The following is a 27605-nucleotide window of genomic DNA, read 5'->3' as shown; positions in this document are numbered from 1 at the left end:
TCATCAAGATGAAAAACATTGCATGGTAGACTGAAAATAAGGAGACTCTGCAGTGGAAATGAAAAAAAAACACATCCTGAAAAACCCTTTGGATGGATTGAAGAGCTAACCAATTTCATTCAATCAAACAAAACAAGTAACAAAACATTTGCTTGGCAGCCAAAGCATGGATTGAACAATAGGATTCTGAAGATGAATGAAAGAAAATTCAGACATTATGCAAAGTAATTCAACAACAGAGCTTGATGCTGCTAAAACTTGACTCTGGTCAAGCATGAGCTTCTTTATAGTTCAAACATCCGAAGATTATACAGCCATAACAGTAAAACCAAAAAAAAACTCGGGATCATTTTCTGATCCAGTAACAGAACATCTCCAGTTATGGCAAAAAGAAGCATCTGCAGTTTTGATCAGCCTTATAAAACAAAGGAAAAACTTACCTATATTGTGTATGTTGGCTTTTCCACTAGCAACTTATTAACTGTTGCAGGATAAACTACAGTATTAGCTGCTTTGGCTGCCTAAGAACCCAACCTCATGTATCATCTCAGAAAGGTTCTTCAGTTTCCATCATCTCACTTCTCTTAGATTTTGAAGCATCCTCCACCATGAGATCTGTGTGAATTTGTGAAGAATCCTACGCCATTTCCTCCTTAGCCTTTCTACCAGTTGCCACCACTGCTGCCTCACTGGCTTCTGTAATAACCTGAAGAAATTCCATCGGGATAGCAGCTGGGTCTAATTCCCGACAACCCTCTGGGGCATTATGAGCTTCTTCGCCAGTAAGCACGTGATTAGGGACCTGATGAGAGAAGCGGAACATCTCTTCTTTTGGAATCCTCCTAACTTCATTTGGACCTACATGTCTACGAAAAACTGCCTTGAAACCAGCAACTTTAATAAGAGGAACTACAGATATACCCTGCTCTTCATCATAGTCGTCGAGCACTTCTACCATCTCATATTCTTGTACCATTTCATCTGGGGTATCATCATTCCAGTCTGGAGACCAGTTTCTATATAGAGCCCAGACATCTTCCTTTCTTGGAAGTATGCGAACAACTCCACGTGTGCCTTTCGTCCACATAACCCTGTGTGAGAAAGCATTTAGAGTTTTACTGATTTCATGTTTGCCAGTCCAAAAATCGCCACAGGTTTTTAGGAAACCAGCCCCCACCCAGTCTAAAGGGCCAAATTCACTGTTGCTTCTTGAGTTAAGCCAACTGATCTTCATTTTAAATGGCTTCAAAGAGATCACTGAGATAATTCGAGCATAATATCGAGGCATCCCATCATTTTCATCATAGGCAGCCCACACCTGGTCATCCCCAAAGGAACTTTCTGTTCGATCCAGGTCAAAGTTATGAAAATCAGAATCCGGAACATTGATAGACAAAGGTGCTGTTGCCTGTTTAGTAGATTCATTGGAAGAAGTGCCAGCAGAGTGACCACTCCTCTTATGTTTATTTGCATCATTGTTCACCATGCTTTCCTGTGTTCTACTCTCTTTCAGTTTCACTTGATTTGAGCTCCATTCTTTAAGTTTTCCGCACACATCCAAGAGACCCTTCTTCATCAACATTTTTCGAACCTCGAGAAGTGACAACTCTCTCTCGGTAATGGACTTGGTACGAATATCTGAGAAACCATAAACCCTTTGTGCTTCAAAATAGCCCCTTCTTGGTTCAGATGAATTTCCCAATCCCGCTCCTCCATTTCCGGTGGCTGCTTGATTCAAAATGTCAGCTCCATAATTGTTCACACTAGCCTCATCAGATCTCCTCCTTTTAAAGAGTTGGTCTGCTCTAAGAGAAGAATTATCCACCCTTTTAGAAACATAACGCTTCTCCCGTTCAGTGGCTCCCTGTGCGTCCTGCTCCCTCTTCACTTGGTCATGTGCCTTCTGAACCACACTCTCAGCATGACCAGCAGTTGGTGTTGATGCAAATTTGCCTCCAGAATCATTCATTCTAGTAAAATTACTCCTTTGGAGGTTTGGGGCAGTAGTTGAATTGCATACTCCAAATCCCTCAGATCGTGAGCTTTGACCGCCATTTTTTGGGAAATTAAATGGATTACTATTTGCAGCATGATGTCTTGAATTCTGGGATGACTTCGTAACGTTTGAAGGTGGATCCTTCTCAACAGCCAAAAAAGGCTGATGACAGTTGGGGCATCGCAGGTTGTGATTCAAATAAACCCTCAGATACTCATAATGCATCATGCATCGATGGCAGATAGTCCAAAATGTATCAGGTTTTCGAGATGAAGGAGAAGGGGCTGATGTGGGCCTCGACTGCAAATTCTTGTTCTGAGTCCTTGTGTGCGAAGTTGTGGTACTGTTATGATTATGAAAGCCATTTGCACTATGCTGGGAAGAGGGAACCTTAGTCCGGGTTGGTACTCTCTGCTGCTGTCCTGATGGATTCAGTTTCTGATTGTATGCTAGTCTCTTTTCCTTATTAGATAACAAACCCCAGGCCTCTGAAACCAACTTAAATGCACCATCTGCACCCAGAGACTGGTTTTTATCAGGATGAAGTATGAGAGCTAGCTTGTGGTATTGTTTCCTGACTGTCTCATCATCAGCCCAGGGGTTCACACCAAGCACGCTGTACCAATCAACTTCTCCACTACTTATTCTGTTCTCTGCAGAAATATACACATCAAATGCTATCAACATTTGGGATAAACCCTCTAGCTCGGGATACAAGCTTTGAGCCTTTAAAGCAAATTTCTTCGCCCCAACATAATCCCTCCCCATAAACTTCTTCTCAGCAATTTCCTTAGCCCTGACTGCTTCATCTTTGTTGCACTCCATAAAATTTGTATGTCCAGGAATCAAGCCCTGTGTCTTGTAGTTATATGAATGTTTCTAAGATTTCAACCTCGAGTCACAAATTCCACAGCTCCAGGTTCATTTTTCTAGACAAATGGCACCATCAATTTTTTGACCTGTTCAAAGCAAAATTAAAACTAAAATCAATGTCGAATAGATTCTAATGTAAGTTATTATTATCTTATAATTACAAAAGACAGCATGATATTCATACAAATCACAACCACCAATGCTTGTATTTCTTATTCTTTCCCAAAAAGCAAATCTCCACCAGAAAAATAACTATAAATCACATAATTCTTTATTTGACTCTATAATGTATGTCATTTATTGACATTAACTAGGAGAAAAATTCAATATTTGACAAAACAGTAAGTCTCAGTTTCTTCTAATATGAGCGACAAATGACAGAAAAACCAGCAGCCCAACATTCAATACATTAATAAATTAAGAAGTACAAACGGTCCACTCATCATGTAACGTCATTCCCTAATACCTATAAACATAAAGGCATACAAATTACTTCATTGGAATATTTGACCTATAAACATAGATGCATATAATAATAATTTAGTAATCAAAAAGATAAAAAATAGTAATAAAAAAGATTTAAAAACAGAGTATAGAACGACTTTTTTTTTCAAGCCCTACTGTTGTGTAATGTAACATAGGAATTATCTTTTCTCAATTGGGAGAGATGGCTGACTGGACCAAAGCGCCGGATTGCTAATCCGTTGTATGAGTTATTCGTACCGAGGGTTCGAATCCCTCTCTTACCAGTTCCGTTGATGACTTGGTATTTTTTTTCAAGTCTTTTTCTTTATTCATTTTGTAATAGTTAAAGATGTAGAATAGATAAAATTCTAACATTTAATAAAAATAAAAATCAAGCAAGGAAAAAGCCTCTTTTTTTTTTATTCTTCACGTCTAGGATTACACCCTGGATCATTAGATAAAAACCCAAAGATGAAAATGGAAGCAAATAATATTACTACTGTGTAAACAAAGAGTTTGAGAGTAAGCATTAGACAGTCTCCAAGATCTTTTTTGGAATGGCTAAACAATCTTTCTCTATCAAAAGAAACACATAATCCCTTGCAGTAACTTTTTGTGCATCCTCATGCCTAACAGTAAATCTCACGCTTCAAGCCCACAAAATCCTATTGCAGATCATCCATGAGATACAATAGGGTTGGATACCATTTTAAGAATATGCACAATGGTGGAAAAACATTCAATAGCTTAACATATATATGATGTCAATAAATTAAAGGGCGGGAAGAAGGATATAGCACCATAATAAACATAAATTAATTCAGATAGCTAAATATATACAAATGCCACCTACTGGCATTGCATGCTTTCCACTACTATTAGTTATAAATGAAAATTATACATGTGCATTTACACAAGCACACATGCTCCCGCGCATGCAAGAGTCATCATGCACTTTCAAAGAAAGGCCGGGAGTAACTCCACCAACTTAAAGAATTTAATCATGGTACTTGAATATATTTAGAAAGTCTCTAGTATACAATTACAAAGACAAACACACACAAATACATATATTGCAATAAGAATAAAGCACAAGTAATTGAACAAAACAACTCCCCAAGCCTAGACAAATGAATACCAATACGTGTCTTTCCATGGATATCCTAAAATGGAGTGTGTGTGTGCAGCGTGTCCCCTATTAACAAGGGCAGAATGGACGCCATGCGCCCCCCCACCCCCAATAAAAAAAAAAAAACACTATTTTTGTTGCCCTCTGCCAGTGCCTAATAGCTTCTGCCCAAACTCACATTTTTCCCTCCCACTAAATAGGTCTTCCCCCTAGGCACTTTGCCTAACCAAGAAGACCCAGTGACTATCCTGTGACTCATCCAACATACACATATAGTTTCAATCAGGCATGAATAGGTCACTTTTTTTCTTTTTAATTACAAGTACCAGTAATTGGCACTTTCAAACCCTACCATATATATGCTTAGTGAATACTAATATCAGCAAAAGGAGTGAATCCGATTCTCTAAGCGAGCTTACGTAATATACGATAAATAAATCAGGTACATGCACTCTTCATTTTATGAGTTAAGAACTAATGCCATAGAATAATTACCGCCTGGCACTCCTAAACATTATGTGATAAGAGGGCATATTGAGGAGGTTAACACCCCATTTATGAGTTTATTGTAAACAATGCCTATATCATGTGGACATAACCAGCAGTTGGCAAATGTTCCATGTGCCAAGGTAATGACACGTTTCCAATTTTCTTCCCTCGCAATTCTTAAACATGGTAGACATGGAAAGGCAACATAATCAATATATAGAACAGATTTCTACTTCAGTTAATAATGCATGAGTGCTTTCTGTATGAACCCTCACAAGCAAGTGATACACCTTATGCATGTTAAATAATAAATTTGAAATCCAGCTTAACATATTTACTTGCAGATGCAAACGAAATATTTTTTTTTATTCTTATTTTTCTTTACCTTCCATTTTAAGCATTCCCAAGCACATAATATTGGACTTAAAAGGAGAATAAATTCAGCTTTCCTATAGATAAAAAGTAGTTTCTAGCAACAATTTTGTTACAATATATTTTCCATATTTCAGCAAAAACCAGTTTTTTCTCATAAAATAAAAAAGAAATGTGCATTGCAGATGGGAGTTAGATTTTCCAATTTGGTTTTTCCCTTTGTTCTTCTCAGTTTCCAGACTTAAAGAAACAATGTATCTAGAAAAGTCTCATTGACAGATGTTTTCAGATTCTTTCAAGTTCAGATCATAAAATCTAAAAGCTTTTTGTTTCCAATAAGGATCAATGATACTGGACAGAAATTTATGAATCTTTCAATTTACCTGGAGTACAAAGCTTTTCTTTAGCTTTCCGAGTATTGAATTTGAAATCTCACATTTAGAGGAGGGGCAAACGAAATAAAAATTAGCTTCAAAAGGTACCATCAACACAAGGAAAAGAAATATGCTGAAAATGATCAAACTTAGTATGTGTATAAATATAATTCTCAATACTATAAAAGTAGCAAAATGGTTTCCCTAAAATCATGATCTCCCCTTAACGTTTCAAACTCTTGTAAAATGGCGCGAACAGCACCATAACATTTGAAACCCAACACCGAGTAGTTCCAAAGGTAATCAGAATCTCTTGTTCATTATTCTTAAATACACAACCCCACCTTCATGGAGCTACCATTATCAACCCAAGGAAAAGAAATATGCTGAAAATGATCAAACTTAGTATGTGTATAAATATAATTTTCAATACCTATAAAAGTAGCACACTTGTTTCCCTAAAATCATGATCTCCCCTTAACGTGTCGAACTCTCGTAAAATGGCGCTAACAGCACCATAACATTTGAAATCCAACACCAAGTAGTTCCAAAGGTAATCAGAATCTCTTGTTCATTATTCTTAAACTACACATCCCCACCTTCGCGGAGCTACCATTATCACAATTCTGAGAACAGAACGTGTCAATACATTCCAATTCTGTATAGATTTTTCTTTTAACACTCTAGACTAATGCTAAATTCAACCTTTTCAACACTTTGATTATCACTAAAACACAAACAATAGCAATGTGCAACATTCCCTAAAAAATCTAATGGATCTAAATCCATAGCAAGATAGAATCAGAATCAGAATTCCTACCTTCTTCAGATACCTTATCAACTAATTTCAACAGTACAAACTCCAACTTAGCAAAAAATCAGAAGAATTTACAGCAATAAACTAAAGCTAGCCTCAAATTATAAAGTAAAACAACTAAGTAAATTCATTTTCGAACAAAAACAGCCAACAAGTAACACGCCCACAAAATGTAAAATAAAAAAGGTCGCAGCTTTACTTCACCATTCCATGTTCTAAACAATTCATGAATCACAACCACCCCACATTGAACATCACAAAAATAAAACACAACAAAACCCTTTTTGCAAACAGTCCAAAAATCAGTCAAAAACACTACAATCAAATAAAACAAGTTCTTGATGGATCTACAGTATTAGGGTTTTTAAAGCAACATGTAACGGTCAAATTTCACTCATTTGAATTATACAGAAGTTAATTTCAAACTGAAGCCCTAGATTATAGAGTCTCAAAAAAACAGTACCCGGATTGCCAATCTTGCAAAAAACAAAATAAAAATAAAAACTTTGCTCTGGAGTAAAAAAAAAGTGTAAAAAATGAAAAGTTACCTATAGAAGGGAGAGTGCTTTAAAATGAAGAAAATTTGTATCAATCAACATGCACAATGGGTTTCATCTTTTTTTGTCAAAATTCCATTAGAAACTCTGAAGAACTCTCTCTCTCTCTCTCTCTCTCTCTAAAGTGCCCAAGCAACTATGACTGAATAACAAATAAAATAATAAAAAAAAAGGGTGGGGGTTTGGTTAATATTTAAGTAGGAGGGTGTCCTTTTTTATTAGCAACCCAAGTCCTACTTTTTTTTTTAGTAGAAACAAAGTTAACTATGGTTAAATTTTAACTCTTGATTTGTGTTCATATTGGCAATGTGTGGGTTAAGTTTTAACTTGGGTTAATTTTTAACTAGAATTGGGTTTGCAAAATGTGATTAAATTTGGTGAATTATTTATGGTAATATTAAATACCTTTGCAATTAATGGCAATTTTTGGTGTTAATTACATATTGCAAAACAAGCATGGTAGATTTTCTTTTCCATTTATAACTAACTACACAAAATAAATGAACATAGTTAACTAACTACACAAAATAATATGGTAAGTGATAATGGATGAATTATGAGTTTTATAATAAAAAATCAATAATAAAAGGTATTCTTGAACTAGTTTTTTATTTTAATTGATACTAAATTTCTATCTTATAAAATATGATGAATTAGATATAAAGAAAAAAGCAACTACCACATCCATTAAAATGAAAATTTTGTAAAAATAATTTGTTTATATATATATTAAGATAGTGTTTGGTTGTTGTATCAAAATAAAAAAGACAAAGATAATAGAGGCAGGGATAACATGTCTGCGTGTATTTATTATTTTGATAATATAGAAATTTATTTCAAAACTATTTTAAGAATATATTTATTTTATGTCTTAATATCTTTAATGAAACAAGTTTGTTTCTTATATATTTATCACTTTTTTTCTAAAATATTAATATAGTACAATCTTAAAAATAGTTTCTTCATTTTATTGAAATGGTCATATGCAAATCCAATTTTTTATAGCGGAAACAAGTTAATTAGGGTTAAACTTTAACTCTTTTATAGGGTTAAAGTGATTAACTAGGGTTTATGGTTAACTTTTAGCTTGAGTTGCACATTTGGTGAAATAATTAGGTGAATTCCTCTTGCAGATACTATAGATATGGTCAGATTTGTGTAATTTAAAGCATCCTTAGTTCTACAAGTAAATGTTCACACCTGTCAATGTTTTGTTTTGGTAATATAATTCAATCTATTTTTTTTATTTAAAAAAATATTAAATTAATTTTTTTAAAATATTTTTCAATGATTTTAATATACTGATGTAATTATAAAAAACATCTTAAAAAATTATTTTAATATATTTTTAATTAAAATTATTCTTTTACAAAAAAAATATGCGTTACCAAACAGTAAAGCTATCTCATAAATATATTTTTTTCCCCGTAGAAAGAAGAAGAACCAAAAGGTTGCTTTAACATAAACCTGCAGGATGATTTCATCATTTTGTGCTCAGGGATTCCATTATTGCATGTTTAGCATTTGTCAATGCCCACTAAAGGCCAAAATTAATTGTAATTTGTAACCGTAATCTCTGTTGTTGCCAAATTTCAAATTGGTCCTTCAAGTATAGCCTGTTTTAATGTGATTCTACAAATTCCTAATGGTTCATTTTGATCCTTCCATCATGCCTTCATTAGTTCTTGCTGGTGTCATTAGTCTTAATTAAGATAATATTTATCATAAGTTTTACTATGACTAGTTTTTTTTTTAGTTTAATGTGGGTGTCCGGACCAGCTTGCGTGGACCTCGACTAATCCCACGGGCCCTGAAGTTAACGACCATGTAAGCCTCCAGTAGCCATCATATGAGCAACCACGTGGCTCGAACCTGAAACTACAGAGGGAATAAACCTCTTGATCTCAAGCTTTTATCATTGGACCACCACTTAGATGGTTAAAATTTCTGTTAGCAATCTGACAACGTAAGTTTGTCAGCACTATCATGTTATTACCTAATGAACGTGACGAGTTTCTGTTAACAAACAAACAAAATGAATGTGTTCCGTTGCTATGTAAAAGGAAGGAAATATGATCCCAGGCACCATTTGTTTGTGCCGTTTAGTTGTGTTTTTTTTTTTATAATATTTTTAAATTGTTTTGATGTTTTTAAATTATTTTAATATATTGATATTAAAAATAAATTTTAAAAAATAAAATAAAATATATTTTAATACATTTCCAAGTAAATAATATTTTAAAAAACAACGTTTACCACAACATTAAATACTATTTTAGATTTGCGGTTTAGAATTAGGATTTTATTGGAATAAGTCAATGTTAGAGTTAAGTTAGACCTCAATTCTTTTTAGAAGATAGTTATTTATTTGATCTTTTATTAGATAAAAAAAAAGATTTCTAGATTAAAAAAAGAGTTACATTTAGAATCCTTGTTAGTTTAAATTAGATTAGTTTGATCTTATATTACAATCTCCCTATATACAAGGGTTATATATGTATACATAATCTTAAACACATGTATATGCATGCATTAGTTGCTCTTTCATAAAATCCACTGAGATTTATTTTACAATTAGTATTAGAGCTCATTTCTTTGGTAATTTTTTTTACGTGGTTTCTTGGCAACTAAAATTACAATGGCAACATGCATGATGTCTTACATGCAAGGCCAAGATCTCAAGGAGATAGTCAGCACTCAGCAGTACTTAAGAGTTAAGACACACAATCAGTCGAAGACATTAATAGATCAGTCTTGTATAAGCGGAAGATTAAAGGTTACAAAATAGTGTTTTTCTTGAAGACCACCATGAAAAAGACATGTTGAAGCATATTACAAATGTTAGAACTCCAGAAGAATAATGAAAAATTCTAGCTAGTCTCTTCTCAAAGAAGAACCATACTAGATTGCAACTCCTCGGGAACAAGCCGATGTCAATTGTGTAACAAGACATGGTGATCCCTCACTTCTTCAATAAGGTAAAATCAATTTATTATGAAATTTCTGAAGTAGAACTTAAAGTTGTTATTGGTAAAACTAGGATGAAAAGAATAGTCATCCATGGTTTAATACTCGAGTATCAAAGTTTGTTGCTACTAGGGGTGTTCAAAGAAACCAAACAACGGAGAAAATTAAACCAAGAAAAAAAACCAATTAAAAAAACTTCAAAAAAATTCGGTTCGATTCGGTTCGGAGTTGGTTCCAAACCTCTAAAACTATTTACTGGACCAGTTCAGTTTGTAACTCTAACCAACCAAGGTATAAAAGGCATATTTTACTTCAAACCTAATTCTCTCATTTATTTTTCTCTCACAGCCACCCTTACCCCCCCACCTCAACAATTTGCTCTCTTCTCTCCCACAACCCTTCCTCTCTTTCTCTAATATTTGATCTCTTAATAGCAATGCATCATGTCTTTTTTCCTGTAACTCTCTTTCTCACCTTTATTTACTATTAGCTTCAATGTTCAAAATTAAAGTAAAACCTTACTTGGCTGGAGGCAGAGGGTTATTGGTAATGCTCCTAGTGGTGCAGGGAAATCCAGTGTATGGCTAGTGGCAACAACAACGGTGTACGCGTAGCGAAGAAATAGGCCAAAGAGGTGGCAGAGAGGGGAGAAAAAAACTGGGAAAAGACATGATTTTTTTCTCAACTTTGGCCTCAGATTTCTTCATGCTCAATGCATGAAATCCACCATTATTTATACGAGATTGATCCTTGATTCGAACTGGAATAATCCGAACCGTTGATTCAAAGTTGTCATCGTGAACTGTCAGATTTTGACAACTCAAGGCTACTTGAGTTGGCCTCTTTGGGGAAGCGTCGAGGCCGCTGTGATGTCAATCGGCCAAAAAAAACTATATCGGGGTATGGTCAAGTATTAGGCCATCATGTTGGTGTATAGTTTGTCTGGTTTGGTTGGAAGATGAAGCATTAAATGCTCTAAAAATGTGGCCATCAGAGCAGCTTTCGAGTGGAAAAAGAAGAAGATGATGAATAGTAACCAGACGACAAGTTGTCTGGTTTGTCCCTTTTTCTTTTTACTGTTCGGTCAAAACATGTCGTTTCATTTAAATGAAACGACGTCGTTTTGGATTTTAAGGTTTAATTCAGGGATTTCATCAAAGTTCAATTTGGTCATCCGTATTTTAATTTACTTTAATTACACCCCTAATTGACCCTAAACTTCTAATTTTATGCAATTTTGCCCTTGCTGAACTTCAATGTCAGCCTCGGATTTCAGCACCTTTTTTATTTTGGTCCTTGGTCTTAGATTTATGCAAATTGATCCTCAATTAACCATTAAACTTTCAATTATCTTCTATTTCACCCTTGATTCCAATCAATTGGGTCCCTAGAGTTTTGCGTCATTTTCAAAATGGTCCTTGGTTGCGAGATGTTTCAATTTAGCCCTTAATTGATCCCAAACTTTGATTTTCTTGCGATTTTACTCCTAATTTGAACCAATTGACTCTGTAAAAATTAAGTCTGGTCTTCTAAAATTTCAATATTTTCAATTAAGCCCAAATTAGGCTCCCGAACTTAATTTTTATAATTAAGTCCTTGCACCTAATTAAATCCTTTAATTGGATCCAAATTAATTCTTAAATATAATTAAACTTTTAATTTGACCCATGATTAAATTAAATTGGCCTATTAAAAATCTAATTATGTCATTAGACTTAATTTTTATGTAGATTCATCTAATAATCATTTAATTTGATATTGAATCTATATTGTTTCTCTAGTTTTGGGTATAATGAGGTATAATTAGGCTTCCGATTCCATCCAAAATTACAGCTTGATTTTTCTACATTTGAAATCCTTTCTCAACTAGCTTTTTTCACGTCGCCGGGCTCCTTGCTATTATTATTTTATTATTATTATTATTTTGAAAAGAAAAAAAATATAAATTTAAAAAGAATAATCCAAAAATGAGTTATGATAACAATTATAATACAAACCCAAGGATAGATATCCAATGATGAGAAGACATTAAACTCTAAAAGGCTCGTCTTTTTTTCTCTATGTTAATGGTAAATGAATTAATTAAGATTTCAAAGTAACTTTAAGGGATATGAAGACACTGCAACTTGGGCATCAAATGTTGGAAATAATTCAAAAACAATTGGAGACAACTTAGGTACCATAAGTGTCCCAAACTTGCTGAATTTTTTCTTCAATTCAATATTTGTTTTGTGTGTATTTGTTGGATTTTTTCATAGGAATGTTTTGGCTATCACTAACGTGGTTGGATCTGACTTGCTAGATCTTTTTGTAGTTGACTTGGTGAATCTTTTTGTTGCTGAATTATTGATGTTCTTGCTGAATTTAAATTACAACTTATAGATTATTTTTTTGCTTGGGATTGAATATGTTCATTAGTTTGTAACTTGGTTGGATTTATTTTGCTTAGGTTTGAATCAGTAGATTTGCATGAATAATTCAATTTGTTGTAAGGGAGAACACCTTGATGAATTGCATATAATTCAATTTGGTTTGGTATTACAAATAATTTAAAATTTGTTATAAAAGCCTACAAAAATCTAAGTACAATAAAAAAATTATTTAAACCCAATTTAAAATAGGTCGTTAAAACCCAATAAACAAGCTCATTTAAAATGATTTGGGTCTTCAGGTTTCAAATAAAAAAAATTAACCCGAACTAGTTTATTTTAAATTAATTTTTATTTTGATTCAAGTTAAATTTTTTAAAAATTAAAAATTCTGATTCGATTGGAATTTTTTGTTTAAACTGAACTGAACTAAATCATAAACACCCTGATTACTCATCTATTATTAGTTAAGTTTGAAAATATGGACAATAGATGGAATTAGTCTTGTTGGAGGGTGAGGAGAAATAATTCAACACCTCAAAAAAAAAAAAAAAAAAAAAGGGTAAGCAATGGCATACTCGCATGGAGAAAACTCACAATTGACACACTAATGATGAATCCAAAAAGAATGGTGAAAAGACAAAAAGTCGAAAGTGCTGCATTTGTTCATCATTTGGACCTTGATTTGCTAGTTCTTAGAACTTTGTGTTTGGGTCAGTTTTCACCTTTTTGTATATCTGGGCTTGAGCCACTTTAGTTGCACTAAAAATTCTACCCAAAATAAATGTTAAGAGTTAGGCTATTACTATGTTAATTTGGAGATTTGATAGAAAGAGCCAACCAATTGGCCAAACGAGTCAAGTTTTGAAGAAGAAGAAGAAGAGAATGGCTCTCTGGACACGAACCAGGTTACTATCATGTTTTAGTTTCATCAAATCCAATCCAAACCATGAATATTATTATAATATACTGAAAATCCTTAGCATTTCACTCTAGTAATAAATATTAAAATTATTAACATATATTAAAAAGTTCTTGGCATTTTAACACAGTAATGAATAGTGAAATATCAATGCTTTTTTTACTCTGATCTTTAAAAAAAAATTAGAGCTTTTGTTTTTTAATTTCATTTTTTATTATTGGGTTTAATTTGTTTTGATTTACTTTCTATTGAGTTATCCCGAACTCATAACCCGGATCATAAGTTTTGCGAGTTAGTCATGTTGACTCGGGTTATTTTTTTTTCTCAACTTCATCCTTCAATATCAGGTTGATTGAATATATATTTTTTTAATTTCATCCTTCAACATTGAGTTAATTGAGATTTTATAATTTTTTTACTTAATTTCTAAGGAGTTATCTTGATCTTTTGATCTAGTTTTGACAGGTTAATTCGAGTTGAATCGAGTTATTTTTTGTCCTTTTTATTTGATTTTTTTTTCAATTTAATCCTTTAATATTGGGTTGATTGGGAATTCGGCTTCATAATCTTTTTCTTATTTTTTTTCTATGCAGTTATCATGGTCTTGTGATCCGGATCACGGGTTATGCCGGTTAACTTGGGTTTTTTTTGTCTTTTATGTTGAATTTTTTTCAACTCCACCCTCAAATATTGGGTTGATTAGAAATTATATTTCTTAAATTTTTTTCAGCTGGCATTCTATGATATTATCTCAGGGTCATGATCCTGGTCACGAGTTTGTTCTATTGACTTAGGTGGTTATTTGAGTCCTTTTTTAATTGGATCTTTTAACATTTGGTTTATTGAGAATTGAACTTCATAATTTATTTTGATTTACTTTCTATGTGATTATCCCGGTTTCATAATTTAGATTTGACAGGTTAATCCGAGTTGTATCAACTCATTTTTTTAGTTGAATTTTATTTTTAATTTTATTTCTTAATATTTTATTGATAGAGAATCAAGTTTAATAAAAAAATTATTTGCTTTCTACAGGGTTATCAGGGTCTCGGAACCTGAATAATAAATTTGACAGATTAACCTAAGTTAATCCAAGCCGATCTAATATATTTTCATTTCAACATTATAAAAAATACTTATAACATTGTTAGCATATCACACTGTTTCAAATTCATCAACAAACCAATCAGCTTACCAAAATCATGTCTTCAATCTTTTAAATGTATGATGGGAATTTCTTCTTCTTTTTTTTTTTAATGGGATTTAAAATAGTGGCCAACCAATATATATATATATAATGATAAGGTCATTATTGACATTTCTTCTTTTAAACTGTGTTTTTAATATCTTATCAATTAACAAGTTGACCTACATGAAATTTCTAGAAATAATGGTAATTAACACACGCATGGAGTGTCATGCTGATTTCATTACTTAAAAAAATATATATATATATAACACTTTTCTTTGGTTTCATCTAAGAAATTATATGTCATTTTATCTTTTGTTTTGTTTTTTTTGTTTTTTTTTTTTATGAATGAGTCTTTTGATACTCAAATATAAAAGAAGTTCTGTTTCTCATTATCAAAAAATTAAAAGAATTAGCTTATGATTCAATCCATGAACTAGATTACGAGTTGAACGAATTAACACGGGTCAATTAAAACAACATTATATTAATTTTAAAAAATTAAAATAATATTAATTTATAAAAAATTCAAACTAAGTTTTGACCAAATCAAAATTTAATCGATCATCATATCATATCAGGTATGAGGTTTAATAACATTTTTAATCAATTATATTAATTAATCTTATATGAATGGATGATAAATTGATTAAAAAAACACTCGTTATCTTGAAACAAAAACTATGAACTGTGTTTTTCTTTCCCTTGATTCTCTCCTGTGGTGAAAGATACCGTTATGGAAGCTTTGGCGTTCTTTTCAAACGAGAGCATGTTACAGCTGGGAGAGGGTCCACGCGTTTATCGCAGCGCATGTGGCAACACTGTGAGTGGCCCACTGCCATGTAATGGTGGTGGAATTTGAAGATGAGAAGGTGACGTTAGCAAAACCTGAGCCGCGTGTCTCATTAGCACGGGAATAGCTTGTGGGACCATATGATTACGTGTCGACCGTTAAAAAGACCTAACTCTCCTGATGAACTTGACCTCATCATCTCGTGGGACACATCACACGTGATTGATATTTTGCACCCAAGAAAATAAATTCTAATTCCAAAATTCCAAATATTATAAATAAAATATAAAGAATCAACAGCCAATTCAAGACTTTCTTAACAGAATTCACAAAAGAAATTAGATAATTGATAAAAAAAATATCACCAAATTGAGGGTAGTGATAACTTTTTTTTCTTGAAATAAATTTGTGTGTATGTGTTCGTACTAGTTTTTAAATTATAATTTCTTGTCCCTCCAAATTTTTTTCTAGATATGAACATAGATCTTAACTATGGGGTAGAAATTTGTTGAAATCTTAAAAGTATGTAACTAAATTCTTAAATCGTGTTACACTGGGGTTGAATTAAAAAAAAAATTTAAAAATAAATTTAAAAAAGATATTCTCAACATGTTTTCTAGTTGAAAAAAATTAATCGCAAACTTAAAAATTAATGCATATTTGACAACAACTTTTTAAAGTATCGACAAGATGATATCTTGGAGGATATTTTTAAAAAATATTGAGATCACAATATATTGAACCACCTTAAGTTATTCTTGGTTAATCTGTAAATTTTATCATTTGAATCATTAGATCATGATAGCCCCATTAAAAAATTAAATAAATTATAAATTTTAATCCCTAATTAACCCAATATTGAAAAACAATAATGAAAAAAAAAGAGTATTCAATTTTAAAAAATGGACAAATAATGAGTAAAGTCAACCCTGATCAAAACTGTCAAATTTGCAACTTAGATCATGAGAATTGAATAACCTCATAAAAAGTAAATAAAAAAAATGAAACCCAATTTCCAACCAACTCAATGTTAAAGAACGAAATTGAAATACAAATTCATTTAAAAAACAACAAAAAAATAACCCGAGTCAACCTGTCAAACACGCAAACTAGGTCATAAGACCATAATAATATCATAGAAATTAAATCGAAAAAAATTATGAAACTCAATTCTTAATTAATTAAATGTTAAATGATGAAATTAAAAAAAAAATGTTATAAAACGAACCCTAAAAAAGGCCTAATTCCATTTGGGTTAGTCTTTCAAACTAGTAACTCGGGTCATGAGATCAAAATTACCTCATATAAAATAAATAAATAAAAAACTATGAAGTTCAATCCCTAATTAACCCAATAGTGAATGGTGAAATTGAAAAAAAATTAATAAATGATAAAAAAAAATAGAAATTTAAAAGAATAAAAACTAAATTTGACACCAAATTGACGACTATTTTACTATTTTGAAGAGTGTTAAGCACAAAAATTAAGAAGAGAGAAAGATAAAAAAATGAGATAAAAAAGAAAAAGAAAAATAAGCCGTCATAGCCACATCAGAGCTCCAATGTCACTACATACCACCCCATAAAAAAACTTTCTTTGAGATGATTTCAATGGTACTAAAAAAACCTATATTCAAAGCACAAATAATGCCACACACATCATCACTGCACAAAGACCACCCTCCATGTGCTGGCACGTGTGTTACACGTGCCGATTACTTTTTCATTTTCTTTCTTTTTAGTCTTTGTTTTTTGTCAAAAAAAGAGTCTGAATATTTTTACTAGTTTCAAATCCGACCCCTAAATCTTCAATTGATTTAAATTAATACAATCAAATATCTTATTTTTCTAAATCAATCATCAACTTAACATCAAATTTTTTTTCCAACATCGCGATAAATATATAGAAAACAAAACAAAACTAACCACATGTTTTTGATCATAAAAAAAGTCATTGTTGAAATCCATATTGCATTTACTCACAATGTTTTTGAAAATCATACTCATTCAAGCAAAATGTTTTTTTTTTTAATAGAAACATGATAAACATCATGGGAGCCTACCCTAAAAAGAAAAGAAGAAGGAAAACATGTGTAATATAGCATTCAATGCTCTTCATATTTTCATTAGCTGGATGGACTCTTTCTAAAGTGGAGAAGACATATACCAGGGGCTAGGGCATATTCAAAAAGAAAAAGAAAAAAAATCTTTTCCGACACAACAAAAGCTTGTGCAAGACAAAAGCTCTTCAGTTTCATGTACAGTTAAGGATCTTGTCGTGTAGGACTCAGCTAATAACTAGTTAAAAGGGTTGCCAAATTTTATGTTCATGCGCCAAAAATTAAAACCCCACATGGTATAAAATATTTAATAGAAAAATCAAGGATATATTCGTCCTTAATTATGAGAAAAAAGTGGCGTAGTGGGGAATATTAGACAGTAATATAAAACTATTTTTATTATTTTATTTAATAGCTTAAACTTTTAAATTAAAATAATTTTATTTAATAATTTTACTTGAAAGGTATATTAGAAACTAATATAAATCAAGTTTAAATAATCATTATATTATATATCCTTATCTTCGAGAAATAGGTACATTCATTCTTGAGTGTTCGAGCTTGAAAACAAGGTGCGTGCATCATGAAAATGAAAGAATAAATGATAGACTTTCTTTATTTGATCGGTTGCGTCTAACTCCAACAAAAGTTTTTGTCCTCATCCTCAATCTTGTAAGTAAATCAAATGCATGAACTGTGATAATCAAAGAGAGAGAACATGAGATAACTATCTAGGTGGTGGTCCAGTGGTAAGAGTTTGGGATCAAGAGGTTTGCTTCCTTTGTGGTTTCAGGTTCGAACCCTGTGGTTGCTCATATGATGACCACTGGAGGCTTATATGGTCGTTAACTTCAGGGCCCGTGGGATTAGTCGAGGTGCGCGCAAGCTGGCCCGGACAGCCACGTTAAAACTAAAAAAAAAAAAAGAGAACAGGAGATCTAACATTCCATGACCTAATTAATACATGGATTATTTATTATTATTATTATTGAATCACTGTGAGTTATCTTTTTTTGATAAAGACATAATATGACATATTTTTTTGATACAGTGGAAAAATAAGAATAAACCAGACTCTTCAATGATAACAAGTACCCATAGCTAGAATCTACAAGCATGAGGGCACTTAATCTTGAAGGTGAGTCTTTAACTTCAATGATAACAAGTACCCATAGCTAGAATCTACAAGCATGAGGGCACTTAAGCTTAGCTAAGAAATCAGCATGTGAGTTAACTTCCCTTAATGTATGATCAGTAAGATAGACCTCTCAATCCCTTGAGAGAAGCTCCATGATAATAGCTCTAAGCCTATGAAAAATGGAGTTTCCCTCGTTAATAAGTCTCAAGGCATTCAAGGAATCAGAATTACAGATAATCCTTCTAAAGCCTTGATTCTAAGCAAGAGCTAATCCATGTTTAATAGCTAGAAGTTCTGGAAGCAGGTTAGTGTCAGTATCACCAAACGCGGTGAAACCTACTAGCAACTTCCACAGTCACCTGCATAATTATTACCATATGAAATAATGTTCATGCACCTCTAGATCCACCATAAACCCAAAAAAAAAAAAACAGAATCATTGGAAGAACTTATATCTCTAAACCATTCCATCACATCAGAGTTCCAAAAACCGTGAGCATTAACAAGACCCAACTTTGCCAACATCCCTAGCAAAGAAACAGTCTCGCAAGCAATACAAAGTAGCCTCCTCCTCCTGGTTGCAACAACCACAAATGGGAGAGTTAACAATTGTTCCTTCTGCATCCAAACAGGTTCATAAGAAGACTATTATGAACAATCTGCCAAAGCATCATGTGTATTTTCTCAGGAGCTTTTAGTTTCCAAACCCAAGGCCAAATAAAATTAACAAGCAATGTTTTTGATATGTTCAGTAGCCAAAGAAATGTTAATTTAGAGGTCTAGACATTTGTATCATTCATTCTCCAAATCACATGTCAGCTAGACGAGGAGTAGAGGGAATAGGGACTGCCGTAATGAGGTGTTTCACAAAGTCATGTAGCCCTATCATCAAATTGCCGAAATTACAAGTACCAGCTAGCCACAAATATTTGATTTTTAAGTCCGAATCGCTAATGTGAAGGCTTCATGAATAGCTCTCCATGCGATGGATGCATTAGAAGAGGGTGTTAATCTTTGCAATAAATGTTAATCCACTTGTCCCGACAAATCCTTTTGAGACTTTGCCCCATTATAAATAGATAGGTTTCTTATGTTATTATTTTAAATTTGGATCTAGAGAGATCGTGAAAATAAAATTTTAATAAATATACTCATCGTTCAAAGAAAGATTTAGTCTTGGTTGATAAAAATCATTTCAAAGATATCCTACCGTCTCCGTAACATCCTAAACTGTACTATATAATATAAAACTATGAGAATGTAACTCATAATCTCCATTGATGTAAGCATAATCTCTAATAATGTAAGCATTAATTAATCCAAAGGAGTGTATGCAATATTTAATTATTTATTTATTTTTAAGAGAAATTATAAAATATGATCAGTCAGCCACCAACTAAATCTAATATGTGACAGATTCTGCATTCGAAAGCAATTTTGACAATAACAATAACAGCCAACAAAACAGATATTGAAAAAACAACATAAAAATTCATAAAATAGTTTCTTACAATACATAATTCTTGCTTCACTCTCTTTCAACTTGTCAATCAGAATCAAGAAAATCTATACACAGGCCCACATTATAATTTCAAAATAGATAATAACAGTAAATCAAGCTGTTCTTTTTCTTGATCTTCTTCAACTTGAGGTTCGTCTTCTAGCACTGTTTCTCAATAGTTCCAAAAAGAATCAAGGTCCGTTGATGCAACTAATGTAGAAGGTGTTGCATCTTGATCATCACCTGACCTTTTTCCCACTTCAAGATTTGATATGACTGAATAGATTTCAGTATTCATATCTGTAGTACTGTCTTGTGAGACACCGACCATATCCCTTTCAATCTTGAAACTTTGCTGCTTCATGTTTGTGCCTTGGTTTGCAATCAAGGCTCTTAAGATCGAGTGGTCTTGCATTAAAACAGAACCTGGATATTGTAAGTTTCCTGATACCGGGACAGCCTGAGGAGTGTAGAATGGATTCAAAAGTGGGATTCGTGGAAAAACCTCTAAAGGGTTTGTTGAAAATGCTAAAAGATGATTGTCAAAGCTATCAATCGTGTCTTGTTGGTTTCTTTGAACATTAATGGGATTGGAGAAGCAGGGCACGTAGGCCGACTCGGCCACTGGCTTAATCTTGCAATTGTAGGGTGAAGAATCCATCAATGGTGGCAGACCAGAAGGGCTAAATTCATTACTAAACGAGCCTAATCTCACTAGACCTGAAATATGGGTTTTCTTTCCAGCAGAACTCTTTTGAAACACCCTGCAGATCACCCATTCATTCTACACAAGAGCAAAAATCAATCAGCTTAACTTGAACAATAAAAAAGGAGACAAACAGTATTGATAAAAACAGAGGAAACAGAGGAGAGGTATACCTTGGCAGTTTTGGGGAGATTATGGACAGAAAATTTACCCTCTAATCTGTATTCATGCATGACCCAATTGGTTTTCCCTCCTTTAGGGGCTCTACCCTTGTAGAATACAAGGGTCTTTTTCATTCCAACCAGGAATTTTCCTCTATAGATCTCCTTGTCTTTCCCTGTGGCTTTCCAGTAACCAGCTTCTGTTGCCCTATTTGTCCTGAGACCTGTAGGGTACTTTCTGTCCCTGACACAGAAAAAGTACCACTCTTTCTCTCCCATCTTCGCTTTCCCTTCATCCAAACAAAGACATGGCCATAAGATAGAAGGTCTAACTTACCATAATTTCTATGAAGAAAGATTGAAAGAAAATGATCATTTTACTAGAAGGACTTACATGGCAGTTCCCAGGGTTCAGACTTGTTCAAATCCACATCTCCAATTGCTTTAGCCGAGAAGGTGATGTCAAGAACCTTCTTGTATAAGTAGTGAGAGATAAGCTCTTCATCGGTTGGATGGAACCGGAATCCAGGAGGCAAATCCATCTGATCATCACCTTCCTTACCAAGCCCAGAAATGTTTTCCATTTCTTGGAAAGCTAAAACCCTCGTCTTGTTTTCTACAGTAGGACCTTTGTTTCAGAAACTGGTTTTTTCTGTGTCTGATAAATACGCTATTAAGTCTAAGAACCCAATCCCAACCCTTATATATAACCTCCTGTGTCAAATGGGCACTGATCAAACAAGACTAATTCTCCAGGTTCAAGGAACCTTGTAAAGAAATCAGTAGGCCTGCAAGTATTCGATGGAAAGTGAAAAGCTAAAAGAAACAGAAAAGGTTAGAAAGCTATGGGAAGTTAGGAAGAAAGGTAGAGATTGGGAGAGAGAGTGGAAGGGGAGAAGCCATGGAATTAAAAAGTTATATGCCTGAAATATGGAGAGATCTTAAGAGAAAAGGCACAACGTCGTAGGAACAGAAGCCCCTAAATACTTGAGGTGTTAGAGAGCAAGAAACGTGCTACGTAAAGCAACTTTTTGGTAGGTTGTTTTAGTTCTCTCTCTTTTAACTATGGGGTGTTAGAAATTTAATAATCAACTACAGTATTGGCTGACTTGGCTACTTATTTGTCCACCCAAATGTTAATGGGATTCTCATGTCAGGCTTGTTCTTCAGTTTTATCATCTCACCTTTCTTAGCTTTCAAGGCATTTTCCACCCATGAGGTTTACCTGAATTTCTGAAGAATTCTGTGCCGTTTCTTCCTTTCTCTCCTCCATTTGGTGGTTCCCATAATCACCTGAGGAAATACAGAAGGGATATTCACCGGATCTTCTCAGAATTACTCTTCACTTCCTGTCATCTCAAATTCTCAACCTTAGTTGTAGAGGCGTAATCCACCCTTGGCTCTATCTTCAGTTGTGGAAAATTGTGCACTGTTTCTTAATCTCTGCTTTTCACCAGTCTCCACCATATGTGCCTTACTTGATTCCGTAATTACATGGAGATGTTCCAAAGGGATAGCTGCTGGGTCTAACTCTCGACAGCCCCTTAGTCCATATAATTCTGTGTGAGAGAGAATTCCAATTTCGCTAATTTCATGCCTGCCAGTCCTGAAAGCACCGTAATTTTTTAGGAAACCACCAGTCTAGAGGGAAAAATTTCTCGAATTATGCCAACTACTCTTCGTTTTGAGCAAATCATAACAGATGTAGCTTGACTAATGGATAACATAAATAGAGATCGTGAAGAGAAGAGAAACTTGTTTCAAGACTTATCTCGAGTCGAGTCGGTAAACCCTTGATGTATTTTTGAATTTGATAAGATTTTATTATTTGATGGGAGATTTTTAAAGAAAAAATTTATTAAGTAGTTGACAAAGTTGAGAACTTATTTTTATTTCAACAAGGTTCATTATCATAAAAAAAATAGGACTTGTCATATACAAACTTTCTTGTGGTGGTAGAGAATTGTGTTTTGAATTTTTATACTTTAGAACTCGTATCGGTATACTTTTAATTTCATCTTGGCAAGATTTGAAAGAATTATTAATTTTAGAGTTTATACAAGATAATTATAAAGATATTTTATATTGAATAAATAAGCAAATAGATTATTATTATTTGCCTTATGTTCTACATTCTCAAAAGGCAAGGAGGAAAAACATCAAGGATTTTGGTGAAAATAAAATTTTAAAGTTATTTAATTATGAACATGATCAAAGAGTTGATAAATAGTTTCAGTTTTTTAATTTGAAGTTGAGAAGCTAGTGGTAAACAATGATCATGGATAAAAATGTTACAAACAAGGACATGGTAGTTATGAAAATCCTCCTAAAATTATTTTCAAAGATTATCATGAAGGCTTTTTTATATTCAAAGGTTGAAGTATTGAAAGTTATAGATGATAATGAGGTCAAACATGAAGAAAAAAAATGTATGAAGAAACTAAAAGTGAACTTTTTAATAATGGAAAGCAAAACATTAAAAATGAAGTTTTCTTGATCACGTGCACATCATAAATTAAATTTTAAAGTTTACCAGTCAAGAATATGCTGATTCGTGAAAATATTAGCTACAATAGTATATTTGAAATATTTGTTAACTTGGAGTGGAAGAGTTTAATTCTTCATAGATAACTTAAGGACAAGTTTTTTGGAAATAGAGAGGATTGAAGTAGGGAAATTTCTTCTATTTTCTTGGCATAATAATGTTTATGGCATTATTTTATTAATGCTTAAGATTTTTAGGTTTTAAGGAGTTTAATAAAAGTTCAAGATGTAGTTTATTAAATCAAGCACTTTTAACTCGATTGTTGGATAAAACTATAATTTCAACAGAAGATTCTGAAAGCCCTGTTGTCTATTGGGTTAAAATTTCATGATGATCGGGGATTGAGAAGTCATTCAAATAAGGTTTGGAAGTTATTGTGTGATATTGTTTTTATTTACCAATATTGTATTTGAATTATTTTTTTTATTTAGATTAGTACTTTTAATTTATTTAATATTTTACTATTTAAGAATCCTAATACTATTCTATTAATTACATTAATTTTAATTAGAAATTCTTTCTTTTAAAGAATTTTAGTTTTAATTAAGAATCATTTACTATAAAGGATTTTAAGAATAATATTAATAGAAAGAAAAAATTATTATTAAGACTTTTAATAAAACATTAAGTTTTTTCTAAATTTCTTTACAATTTAGATTTATAACCTTAAGAATCTAACTTTTATCCAAGCGTCACGGATTTTAGCCCGTGGGATGTTGCCTTGAGATTGTATGGACTTCAACAGAAAAGTCGCCATTTTTGTGCACATGCCAGACTGCTTTCCTGTAGGCTTCTTCCACAATCAGAGTGGACACTGGAGAATTTGACGGGCTTCGAAAGAAAGAAACACAGAGTTGATGGGATCAACATTCCACTTATCTGCGTCTCTATCCATCAACTGATCAATTGTGGCTTCGTGATCAAAAGAATTAAAGTGATCCGAAAGCATTCAGTTGGGTTTGCTAACAGTCTTTCCATGGCCTAATTGAACCCTTTCATTATGTGAAGCTTCAAGGAAAGTTTTGGTGTAGCAGTGAGCCTTGAAAATATGAGCTTGTAGTGACTTTTCCTCTTTGATTAAACACCATCCCTGCTCAACCAACACAGCAATATTGAAGGCGGAGAACTCGATGCTAGTGCATTTTCCATCCTACGCCTTTACTCCCTCACCCAGAATCTATTGATGATTGGCTCGATTTCGTTGTACAAGCTCACTGGATGCTTAAAGGAGCTCCTGATAAAGTTGGATTGATTGAGCCACCACTTTGATTATCATTACTTCCCTGCTAAAACAATGTCTTCTCTTTCCATCCCGTATGTTTCCTCTGAGCTCTAATCTTCACCATCTCAAATCCTGCTTCTTTGATCTTCCGAGGACTGTAGGAAGACATGGGTATTAATTTGTCATATCTCTCTACTGCCTTCACTCTTCTGCTGTCCTGGACTTGAATTTTCTTTCCACGTTTCAAATTAAGAAGATTCCTTATCCACGAGGGGCAGGGATTCAGCTCATCCACCTCTGTCACAGCTGCTCCTGTCAAAAGAAGGTTATCATTGACAATTGGAAATCACGGGAGTCTGTCTGCTAATTTTAATGCCAAGATTTTCCTAACCTTTGCTTGGCGTGGCTATTGAAGCATTTTCATTTCTGCAGATGCTAATTCAGAGCAGTGAAAATCTTTGACAGATTGTTTGGACAATCACTTTGCTTGGATACCCAAATCGACCAAATTTGTTCTATGAATAACCATCCTAGTAATAAATTCACCATAATCAAGTCAAGAATGGTGAATATCATTGCTTTAATAGCAACGATTACTGGTATTTTAGGATAGGTCCCGGGCGCCAAAACTACAGAGACATCTACAGCTCCAGTGACTAATTATGTCACTCCTACAGCAACAACTTTCATCAGCATTGCAATCCACTGGCCAAAATAGAACATATCAGTCTTCAATTCTACAATCTCTCAAACAGTCTATGGCGAAAATTCTCATTCCCACATGCACAACACAAGCTAAAGCTACGAGTTCTTTCTCATAATAAGTTTACATATTCATTTTAGTTGGAAATTCTAAAAGTGTGCCACTGGAATTGAACTCCTCTAGCAAAATATTCATCACATGTTGCTAACAAAACTAGTCACTGTATAAACATTCAAAAGTAGAAATGCTCACTCCTAGCTTGAACTCCCATTTGCATTGTAACTGTGCACTGGTGTAAGGCATGAAGCCAACCTAATTGTGACCCTGCAACATTCCGAAAAACACAACGTATTTGTCAGCTGATTAACAGTGTCCATATGGCTGAACTTGAGTTTTTGTAGCTAATAATTAAATAGAAAATTGTACAGAAGCACTGTTCCTTGTAGAAAATAATACAATATCGAATCCACGACTAGTGCTCCAAATCTCAAAGGAAACATTAGAGATTCATATACAGTTTAAGAACTAAGAACTCACATGACAGCCTTTACTCGAGTATAATATAGGTTAAAAACTGACTGTACCTGCTCAACATTTCAAGAAGGCTGAGCCTCAGAAACAACATGTGCTAATGACTGAAATGGATGCATGCAAAACTATTCTGGAATTAATCCACTAAGACTCGTTAACCTCCTAAAGCTCTCCGATATTTAGAGTTGCAAGCTGATAAGCTCTTTGGGGCTCCCTGGCTTCTTAATTGAGAAAGCTCATCTACCATAACTGATTGTGATGTTGATCCTGGGAATGTTTTTTGTCAGCTGATGCCCCATTCCTTTCCCTGGGACATAGCTAGACCAATCCCCAAGAGAATGAACCAACAAATCATCAGATTGTTTTGGGCAAAGGACTATCCTAATCACGAAAATACCAATTTCCCCAGTTCTAAACATGCATATCATGATCAAGGTCACTAGTGGTAACAATATTTCAATTCCTATATTTCAGATAACGAAAAAGAAAACAAGCGAACCAGCTACCACCATCATTGCTAATTGACTAGCACACAATACCGAGCACTGTGAAGATGTCCCGACCCGAAACATTAAAGAGTTTAGGAGCAAAATTTATGTGTTGAATTATCGGTTAATCTATTTATTCTAGCAATCTAATCTATTTTTCCTAACCAAAATAGCTGATAGCTTGTACATGGTGATTGGTAGGCCAAGGTAGCTGGTGGTTGGTACCTGTAAAAGGTTATCTTTTATAGATTTGAGTACTTTTGGATATTTAAATATCTTTTTAGAAAGAGACAACGCAATGATATTCTAAAGTCATAAACTCTGAAAATATATATGCAATAGAGAATGAAAATTATGACTTACTTACTTAAGTAGTTCAGGGAATATTTATAGCCCTGAACCTTTTCTGTTTGCTAGAGTGGAGGGATTGGAGTCATTTCATCCTTATAAATTAATTTTATATTGTGAACTATGATCCACTCATTTTATCCAGCTAAAAGATGAAAACACGATGGGTCATGAAAGATTTTAATACACCTAATGGTGTTAATGAAGTATAGACTTGTTTAATTAAATCTATTTGTTAAGCAATAATTCCTCTAATATTTATGTAAAATATGTGCAAGTATGGCATTAGATCCAGGCATTCTATTTGAATCCATGGGTGTAATGGATCCGGTCTTGTGTTACGCCCAAATGAACATTGAGTGTCTGACCACACTCGATGTGTGATGGCAAAAATCCTGGGGCTCGACACCCTGGAAGATGTGTGTCAAGCCCACCCCATTGGCATGATAGAGTGTCATGCCAAGTTGTTGGGCTGACAGCACCTGCCAGACCCAGCAGTGTCTGGGCTTGGCGCACTGTCAGACCCAACACGTTTATGCTAGGGTATTTAGAGTTGGTGCATGCCAACTCAGCATGCTCGAGAGTTTAGAAAAATTATATTTTATTTTTTGGTGTTTTCCCGGATCCGACATGAAAATATATACAAAAATTTATCGGTTAATCAAAATGCAATTAAGAGAAGACTCAAATTCTACAAAAGGAAATTACTCCTTGACAATGATAGCTTATAGGAACAGGTGTAAACGAAGAATCAAGTTATAAAACCTTCCTCAGAATCTTGCTTCTCAAGAACAAATTCTAAAGATGCTAAAATGTCGTGAAATGACCTTAAGACCACAAGCCAAGCAATGTGTTGAGCGGACCTTAGTTGGAACAGTTCAACACATAATT

General features: G+C 33.5%; 2 protein-coding genes across 3 annotated transcripts; both read right to left on the bottom strand.

Moving 5' to 3' along the window:
• Positions 1-246: 246 nt before the first annotated feature.
• LOC7475608 (uncharacterized) lies at positions 247-7234 on the bottom strand. Of its 2 annotated transcripts, none has more exons than XM_024586852.2 (2): positions 7064-7234; positions 247-2955 (listed from the first exon to the last, which is right to left on the bottom strand). In XM_024586852.2, exon 2 carries the CDS (start codon positions 2819-2821, stop codon positions 638-640), a length of 2184 nt encoding a protein of 727 aa, XP_024442620.1. In that variant the 5' UTR covers positions 2822-2955; positions 7064-7234; the 3' UTR covers positions 247-637. The 2 variants fall into 2 exon arrangements, with proteins under 2 accessions (XP_024442620.1, XP_024442621.1); XM_024586853.2 differs by lacking the exon at positions 7064-7234 and adding an exon at positions 5708-7031.
• A 12746-nt stretch (positions 7235-19980) lies between these two features.
• Positions 19981-21994, bottom strand: LOC7475607 (NAC domain-containing protein 100). Its single transcript, XM_002321411.4, has 3 exons — positions 21272-21994; positions 20890-21167; positions 19981-20794 (listed from the first exon to the last, which is right to left on the bottom strand). The coding sequence occupies exons 1-3, from the start codon at positions 21459-21461 to the stop codon at positions 20183-20185; spliced, it is 1080 nt and encodes a 359-aa protein (XP_002321447.1). The 5' UTR covers positions 21462-21994; the 3' UTR covers positions 19981-20182.
• Between the last annotated feature and the right edge of the window lie 5611 nt (positions 21995-27605).

Source organism: Populus trichocarpa, chromosome 15 (genome assembly GCF_000002775.5).
Source record: "Populus trichocarpa isolate Nisqually-1 chromosome 15, P.trichocarpa_v4.1, whole genome shotgun sequence".
NCBI classification, from domain to species: Eukaryota; Viridiplantae; Streptophyta; class Magnoliopsida; order Malpighiales; family Salicaceae; genus Populus; species Populus trichocarpa.
This window is presented reverse-complemented; position numbering and strand designations above follow the sequence as displayed.